At 40.7% G+C, this 9,710-nt stretch overlaps 1 protein-coding gene across 1 annotated transcript; it reads right to left on the reverse strand.

Moving 5' to 3' along the window:
• Positions 1-4,456: 4,456 nt before the first annotated feature.
• Positions 4,457-6,406, reverse strand: Bfra_011183 (putative polynucleotide kinase 3 phosphatase protein; the record flags this gene model as incomplete). The annotated part of the gene is made up of 10 exons (XM_037341514.1): positions 4,457-4,507; positions 4,561-4,677; positions 4,776-4,918; positions 4,977-5,040; positions 5,090-5,229; positions 5,280-5,401; positions 5,452-5,769; positions 5,822-5,937; positions 5,993-6,183; positions 6,235-6,406. 10 exons carry the CDS (start codon positions 6,404-6,406, stop codon positions 4,457-4,459), a joined length of 1,434 nt encoding a protein of 477 aa, XP_037188326.1.
• Positions 6,407-9,710: the final 3,304 nt, after the last annotated feature.

Genomic DNA, 9,710 nt, shown 5'->3' on the forward strand with positions numbered 1-9,710 from the left:
ATGATATGTATGTAGGTATGGAGGTATGGAGGTATGGAGGTATGGAGGTATGTATGTAGGTATGTATGTATGTAGTAGTCTGTATGTATGTAGTCTGTATGTATGCAGTGTAGTATGTGGTAGTAATGTTTGACAAGAGGGCGGAGTGATGTATGTGACGGGGTACGACGGTGAAGGGGGTTATCGGAAGTGTCTGGGGGTGGTTATTCTTGAGGTATAACTGGTTGGAAATGGGTCCTGGTGGTTGATGAAGATTGATATAGATTGACGAGTGGATTGTGATGATTGGAAGACGGAAGACGGAAGACAATGAACAAGTCAGAAGGTTTGGCAAGAGATAGAGATGGGGGAGAGAGTCGAAGTGAAGTTTGAGAATAATCGGAAAATTCCAAAAGAATGTCGTGAATGTGAATGTGAATGTGAATGTGAATGTGAATGTGAACGAGACCTCTAAGACCTTTCAGAACTCAGACCCGTGGGAATGGATAGTAGATCTAGGTATGGATGGAGTAGGATAGGACGTACCTAGTCGACTCCTAGTCTCGTAGTCTTCTAGTCTCCCAGTGTCCCAGTCTCCCAGCCTGTCTCCCAGTCTCCCCGTCTCCTAGTCATTCAAAATTTGTGTTTTGTGTTTTGATATGACCCATTTATTATTTTCAATAATACTAGAACCTGGGCGTACGGAGCATTCCCACGGGGGGGGGCTCGGAGGCAGTATGGGTATGGGTGTGGATGTGGATGTGGATGTGGATGTGGGCAATTATCAATTAGCAATAATGGACTTGGAAAGAAAAGAGAAAAAAAGATTGTGGAGCCATGCCAATCATACCAACCATACTATCCCATAACATCCCATAACATCCCATGCCATACTATATTACCATCATCGCTATGAATATCCATTATACGTTGTAGAACATTCCTACTCTTTCTGTACGTACAAAACGACAAGGTAGTAGGTATCCAGGTATCCAGGTATACACGACTATACGACTATACGACTACACCACTTAATCGTGCTCTTCATCCCTTATTCACTTACTTGCCTACTTACCTACTTGCTTCTTGCCTTCCTCCCCTTCTCCCCTTCTCCCCTCCTCCCCTTCTCCCCTTCTCCCCTCCTCCCCTGCCCTGACCTATTCATGACTTGTTGACAACTCTACAAAGCACAGTATTCCTTTTCTTTTACAAGGTGTATAGTAATAATAGTATCTCCTAGGCAGAACCGTACATCGTATAATACCTACTGTACTCCATACATATATTATTACTTTATATTCAGGCTCAAGCTCAAGCTCAGGCCCAACTTTCAAGCCAGGTATCTCGGAAAGAGTCCACTTTTTACTTCTTCTTCTTCTTCTCCCCCTTCTTCTTCTTTTGGGACCATTGAACTCTGCACCGACCGTTGCGTCCTTGTCAATAAGTAGGCTGTAACCAATAGCCACCAAACTCACGCGGCGTGAAGCGTTCATAGCTTTATTAAAGGAGACGGATGGATTGAGGGATGGATGGATGGATGGCAATCAATACCTAGATGATTTAATTGGTAGAATGTTCGTTCTAAATACAATGCCGACGGATATCTGATACATTACTATCCATTACTACATGACGATGATTTGAGAATCTATTCCTCTTCTTCACATACTTATCCCCAAAGAGGCAGCTGTTGTGTTGCATTTGATCATACTACATAGTCACATGTTACCACATGTTACCATACCAATTCATTCATTCATACATACCTTAATATGTAGGTGGTGAATATGTAAGTATTATTAACTGTGCTCGCTACACATGTCCTCTCTTTTCCCTTTCCTACTTGCCGCTCTTCTTCGATCGTTCGGAGCTTGCGCAAGACATTTGAATACTGTACCAGCACCAACGCCAGCGCCAGCGCCAGCATCAATACCAATACCAATACCAATACCAATACCCCGAAAGGCCTTAGCAACGCCCAAAAACTTGCCGGATCTCTCAAGCCTCAAGAGTTGACTACGGCCAGTCTACACTCTACACTCTACATATATACTTCCTTCGTACAAGAGATCTTCCAAATGACTTGCTTTATATGGATTAATGGAAACACCGATATGCCGTCGGAATTTCTCTTCCCATCCCTACTTGAGGAAGTCCAGATTTCTCTCTCACATAAAGAGCGGGTCATATCGTTACTCTAGTCATGGATCGATCCTCTTTTTTTCAAAACTAACTTTCTTGCTCCGGAATTCGTACCGTACCGTACCGTACAGTGTACAGAATTCTATCGACACCTCCTCACCCTTACCGGTACCCGTCCAATCTATGCTTGCTCGTCCAAAATCCCTTGCTCGTGATAATTAATATCTTGTTCTATTGTATGGATTGATTTAATCTAGGGGCATTCGATTCATCTTTCCATAATCCTAGCTGACCCAATCGAATAAGAACTAAACAAGGTGTATCGGACAACGTATACCGACTTGGAAATAACAGAAAATGGTAAAGGAAGACGGATCCCAACGCCTCGGGGAACAGGGGTGAGATGAAATAATCGGTCTTATTACCTATTACATCCATAGTAAGTGATGGGTCGCATTCCGCCCGTTTCTGTCAGTGGTTGATTTTAGTTGAAAGGTCTTTTGCTGGTATTAGGTCATAAGGCGGAAAAGAAATGCTTTTTCTCGGCCCAGGAAGATAGTTGAACAGAAAACCTTTGACAAACTAGAGAATTTTCGGAACCTAATATTGTTCTAATTATACCACTGCGGATGAAACTGAGACAGTCGTCGTTGATTCAATTGTCAACCCAGCCTTGGTCTGTTATTCATACACATATGTACAAATGAGAAAAGCGTTGCGCTGAAGAAGACTCATCACATCTTTATCAGCTTCTATCGAACTTAAGCTTCCTTTCTTCAGATGTTAGATGTAAGATGTAATAATGACGAAAGGTTGTGCAAACAAAAGCAATAATGCACTGTGAAAATATTCAGTCTACACCTAAAATGGTGATCCTCCGTGTGTATTTATGCGCGCATCGCCTAGATTCCTTATTGAGGCTAAGCTTTGCCCTGTCAAAAGTCCACAGCATTTGAGACACCCCTGGTGCAGGAACCCGACCGTCGATCCAATGATCGAGGGCCATGCCGTTGTTTCTCGTTGTTTCAAGCAATGTGTGCTACCCCGTCCCTAGTCCGCCTCGCGATTCATCACATCTGATATCTTGTTCGAGCTGTGCCAGGAAATACATTACCGCCCGCCTTGCCTTATCGTTGATGAGAAGAGACGCCATGCGCATGACTTCGAAAAGGGTATGATTTCTTGTTATTTGTGTGAATAAAGTTTCGGGGGTAACACAATCGACTCAATTGCCTGTAAAGCTTCTCGCCTTTATTTCAATCAACCCAGAACCAGTTGTTTGCTAGCTAAAATGGACCCCTACCAGGTCAATGAATCAATCAATCAATATCCGTGCGGGAATGGAAGGATACAGATGCCGCAAACTTTTAATTGGCGGGTTAACCAGATGCTTCGTCAACCTACTGGTAGCACGGAGTGTGTTTTTGGGCCTGTGTAATACCCCACAATCAAGACCATAGAAGTGGTACCTCTGTAGAAGAACAAAAAGTGGAAAACTGTGAAAGCTCTCATTCATCTTTAGAGGAAGTAAACAAAAACAAAGTGCACTGTTCGCATAACACTCTTTACGAGGCAACCCCTTAGCAATGTAATAATATCCATTGCATATGGTCTCGCACAGCATACCCAACAACCTCAGGTTCCAGTTCATTTTATGGTACTGTAGTGTCTCGAGCATCCTGATGTGGATGACTAAGAAAGCATCTTTACCTACTAGATATCTACTGACGTTTATAATAACTGCAGACCAGTCGAATAAGAGCTTCGCCGTTGTTTGGGCAATTCTGAGTGAGAGCTCTTAGGTCGCTCAAAACATGGGTCAAAATGAATGATGAGTTAAGTTCGATCGACGTGGTCCAGACACCCAGCCTCCTGATTTAGCCAGTCGTCGCGTGGAGTGTTCCGTTTCACTATGACCAAATTCAATACCTAAAAGCTCCATTGGTAGCTAGCAAAGAGTATACGCGACATGAGAAAATAAAGTGCAACTTAAAATGTATAGGCTGGGCACACGAATATTTCGCTTTGAACATCATTACGTTGAGAGAAAATCAAGATTCCGTATGGCGTCACAACAACATGCAATGTTCAACGTTGTAAATTAGAAATTTAAATCTCGTTGAAGCGGCGGACAAATAAATACCGGCACACTATTGCAACGTTGCTGCAGTCCATCACGGCGGCCAATCGAACGTAGCAAAATTCGCTAGTTCACAAGGGATAGTACCTAGATATTGGGATAATTGTACACATCCCTCGGGTAATCTCCTGCCATGTGAAATATGCCACGTTCTTCCACCGAGGTCTTTATCGGAATCATTCATTGATTGATTATTCAAATCCAATGTTGAGTCCAAATTTCTCGTTGGGCTTCGCTTCCCTCGAACTTATGATCTCAGCATTAAACATACAGGGAAGAAAGGGTATGCAGAGACGTACCTTGAATGGTACTTCTATAATATCCTGGAATCCTTCAATCAATTCAGGTCGTTGGTATCTTGAATTGAAGCTTGTGAAAGCCAATTTAGGAAGTATCTTTCTCTTTTCAGGGTTCATCTGTATCGAATTAGAAATTCATGGCTTAGGAAAGACAATATGGCATGGATCCTTTCATGAAGGAAGAGGGTAATCCATTGGAGTGAAGAAAGACGTACGGTTTCATTCAAGGCTCGCACAGCATCGTTGTGCTCGCATACTTGTACACTTGTTAGAAAATGAACACAGCGGATCGGCACGGAATGCTTGGCAGCCAGTGCTGTCCATTTACTGCGAACATCTCGATCTGCATTGGTATTGTCTAGAAGATATCAGTTTTGCTGTCCTCGTAGAGATGCAGTGCAAGCTCGACTACTCACCCACAACTACAGACTTTCCCTCATCTAGATATTGACCAGCGACTTTAAAACATTTATCACGCTCCTCGGACGTTAGCCTATGTTCTGTAATTGCTGGCAAATGCAGCACATACTGTCTTGAGGATGTCTTGGTTAACTCTGGCATAACCAAGAGGTTCCAATTGCTTCCAATAGAATGTAGATTTTCCAGCGCCAGGACTACCACAAAAGATAACTATGTCTTTCGGGTTGTCTTTGTTGTACTTCGGAGACACTGCAATAACGTCAAAAACAAATTGGCCAGACAAAGTTAATGATACCAACCTGTGGTGTTTTCAGAGCTGTAATCTCCTGGTTCGAAGGTACGAGTGAACGATCTTGGTGTTTCGTCGAGAAAATATTCTTCGGGAGTGTAGAATTTGATCCCGACATTCTCAGCGAAATTCCTGCAAATGTCAACAATCGATCCAAAATTAAGAGCCCCCGATAACATTACCGATCTGAACAAGAAAAGTCCTTTGGTTTTCCGGTACTTGCGTGGCGCCCGGCAGCATCTCCAACAAAAATGGATTCTTGAAGTTTGAGGTCACCTGGAAGATGAATATCAAAGTCTACAAGTAATTCCTTCCACATGCCCGTTCGTGGCTTTCGGTAGATATCCTTTTCGGTTGCTGCATAAATGCTCACTGGGATATTAAGATGATTGAAGACTGCAGATACTTTTGTCTTGAATTCGGCAAGTCGAGCTTTGGGGGATTTGGGGTCCGTTTTGAGTGAAATACCAGCTTGGTTGCTGATCACAACGACACGAAAACTGTAAAACATTCAGCACTTCGGAACAATATACGAGAAAACGTGCTACCAACCCATCATCTACGTATAGTTTTCTGAGAGTAACAGGAACCGAGGGGTGCCACCACTTCCAATCTTGGCCATTGGTAGAATGTTTCTTTCCAGACAATGTTTGTATGAGAGTGGAGTCCTATAGTAAGATATTCTTAGGTTGCTACTCCAAATATTGCGAGGTCAATACTTACAAAATCGAAAGCAGCAACTTTGTTTCTTTCCAAATGGTGTGATGAGACTTCCTTACCTGAGCTGTTCAGTGGTTCAAACTTGCCAACCAACAACGTGTTTGGTGAATCTTCATTTGGTGCGCGTTCTTGCCAGGAAATTTTCTCAGGTGGCTTTTGTGACGTAGGCGTGAAAAATGATGCAACATCAGTCTCTTTCACTTAATTTCAGTTACCAAATCTCACATAGCTAAGGTGAAGCTTACGTGTTGTTGTAGACTGTACTTTGCGACGCAATGGTGGAGGTGATATTGGGCGGTCTGTACTCGACTTTCTCTTCTGTGCATTATTAGGGCTTGCCATAATTCTCCAAATATATCTTGAGGTCGGTATTGGGAGATGTTTTGCTGATATAGCAAGCAGCTTGATGTCAAACATGTATTACTGGCCCTCTTCTTTGTTGCCTCTGGCCCTTTTGTTGATCAAGTACAAACATTTTAGAAGATCGGGCCGTCCAAGCTGCGCACGAGGCAATCACGAGGCAGTCACGAAAATCACGTGTTATTTTAATACAGCCGTTGATATTCCTTCCATTCTAGGCAAACAAAGCACATACAACTAAAATTTAGCCTCGACTCTCCCCTTTTATATACACAACCTATAGACTGTGTCTTTTTAAAGTTTACTACATAGATCCCTGAGAGCTATTGCCGTAGTTGAAATAAAATAAAACTGCAAATAAGATGGTGCAATTACCACGGTTAAGTCATCCGTTCTGCAAACATCACGCCCTATAGCTGTTCTTATTATTGTTTTGAAACGGACGGCATGCTACCGTTTACACAATAGAGAAGTTCTACTGTTCCACATTTTGATGTTTCATGGTCATTGTCTTTCCATGATATCTTCATTTGGTTTCCAGTCATAATGTCACGCATGAGTTGCTATGCGAGCTCTGGAATCTAATATCCCTTGTACATGAAAGCTGTGATGCACTTTGGTATTACTCTCCGATCTCTCATTTACATCAGAATATCTGTTATCAAGATTTCGATGAAGAGTTTTGTAACACTTGGTTTCAAGGCACGTTAAGATGCCCTTGGGGTTTGCATGCTACAAATTAAGATCATTTGAGGCGGTCGGTGTCTGTAGCCAAACATTGACTGCCATTGATTCATGTGGTTTGATAGATGGCATATATGAAAGGGTTTTGTTTAAGCAGCGCGTCTTACTGTCAAGCATGTACACATTTGCCAGAGGGTGGTGGTGCTGGTTCACTTTCTCTGCTATGATATTCCGACAATCTTTATGTCCGTTCTCTGCCAATCTTTCATGTTCTGTTTTCTTTTGGCGGCTCCAAATCAATTGAAGCATCTCCGGGACCCATCTCACATAAAGAAGATCTGGCCAATCACAAAATCCAGCTCCATGTACATTGGCTTGTCCTGTCCATTCAGGTGGCATGCCTGGCCCATCATTCCGCCAGCCGACAGATCGATCATCTTACATCATATACACTTATGTATGTATTCGTTGAGAATTACGACCTGCCCCTTTACTTGTCGCCCATCTACAGTCCATCGGTCAGCATTAACATGGCTCTTATGAGATTATTGATATTGACTATAAACCTACCTTTAAGTGGCCATCCACAGTCGGTGAATTCAATGGAAGGATGATAGTCGCGCAATATTCGGTAATAGCATGTTCAGTCAGTGGTTTCTGGCCGTCTTCTGGTTTCTAAACAGATTCCTGCAAGACATATGGCTTCGAGTCAGATGAGCTTGCTCGCAGACCACTCCGAGCTAGTATGATCGTCTGTAGGTATGAGTTCGAAGCTTGTCTCTAGTGTATATCTGAGTACTTATCGTTTGGGTCACTCTGTGTGTTTCGGTTGGCTCCTTCATTCATGGAAAATGGGAAGGAAAATTGACCGACAAGTGCAAGCACTGTCTCTGATACAGAGTTTCTTGCGATTATCTGGAAATTTGTGTATTATCTCCTGCATAACTAGCATGCAGTTCAAAGTTACTGTATGCTACTGCAGAATGCGCAGACTAAGTTTTTAACAACCAGAACATGACGTTTCCGCTATCATGACTATCTTCTGCTCTGGTGCATGCAACTACATCCTTCATTCCTCGGATCATTCTGGAATCAGGACTCACTATGAATGGTATCTACACACCATATCCACGTATTATATGCCTCCTTGATCTTTGATTCCATAAGCCAATTGTCACAGTTGACCCAAACTCATGAAACACTTTAGGGTCGCATTTAAAGACTTGGAAGCTTTACATACACAATGACTTCAGACTGCAAATTGGTACCACCCTTATTTTTCCAAGTCCAAATGTAACTCGTTTTCTTGTTATAGGGACTCTTCAATGCCGTGATTTTGACCCGATTATTTAAAGTTCCTTTGCCCCCCCTCCCCCCAATAGATCACCCACCTCCCGCCCGCCCCAAGCTTCAACGTTATAGTAGCTTTATAACTTATGCTTCAACCATAGTTGTGAGTTACCATGTGCAGGTTAGGCTATAGTTCTTGAATCTGGGACTCCGTGGCAGCATTGAGTACATATTTTTATGTTGGCGTGTGATTGAACTAGCGGGCTTCTAGCCACAGATTTTTATACTCTAGAGTTCTCATAAACCGTTGCTCATGTGAAGCTCATGATTTTGCAGTTATCAGAGTAACCTTCAAACTCTTCGATGAGCCACATAGTCACTCAATCGTGTATCTTAATATGTATTGCATTCTTCTACCAATAATTTTTCAGAAGACATATATCTAACATGATTCATCACCGAATGGATCATATCACCAAATAGATTACTTTATTTTGTATACAAAATTTGTTTATACATAACCATACACTTTCTTATTCATTCCGGATCAAACAAAGCAATGGCTCATCAGTGGTGTCAAACCACAGAAGTGTCTTCTCGAATAAATATTTATGTTAGAACAACTCTACAGACTAACAGACCTTATTTTATAAATTTTTATCGAATAGTAGTATCTAGTACCTTTACAGCACTTGACTTCTTTATTACTAATAAACCATATTAACTATACTAAAACTAAGACTACGCAGTACTTATGATGCTTAGTAATAAAAGCGAATTACATCTCACTAGAATTCAATTCTAATACTATAGTCTACTCCGTAACTAATATTGTATGGAAAAGATTGAAAAGATTGGAAACTTGAATAAAACATGTATAAAGTATTATAATTTAATAAATTAAATTTTTAATTAATCTAATAAAGTTAACTTGATGAGTTAAATCAATTGAGTATTCTAAATATAATTTCTAAATAATTATTTCAAGAGTATGTATAAATTTCTTAATAATCTCAAGACGTTAAATAGAATCTATATTTATAGATTCGTAGAATTAGACAAGATCGATTTGTACTTTATTAGGTAATTATATATCCCTTTGATTAATTTATTTTTCAAATTTATAGATTTAACATAGTTTATCATCGAGCAGTTTATATCACTAAGTAGATTACTTTTATCTTAATTTACTATTCTTAATTTTAAGATATATTTTATCGATTATTTATTATACAATCTAATAATAAAATAATATAAATATATTTAGCTATTAAAGGTTTTCAGAAAGATAAAAAAATTCTCAAAGGTTGTTAAATTATATATAATATTTATACCATATAATATATAGGGAACTTAGACAGGTACCTTTATACCAAATTTTGTATGT

Source organism: Botrytis fragariae (assembly GCF_013461495.1).
Source record: "Botrytis fragariae strain BVB16 chromosome Unknown tig00000225, whole genome shotgun sequence".
NCBI classification, from domain to species: domain Eukaryota; kingdom Fungi; phylum Ascomycota; class Leotiomycetes; order Helotiales; family Sclerotiniaceae; genus Botrytis; species Botrytis fragariae.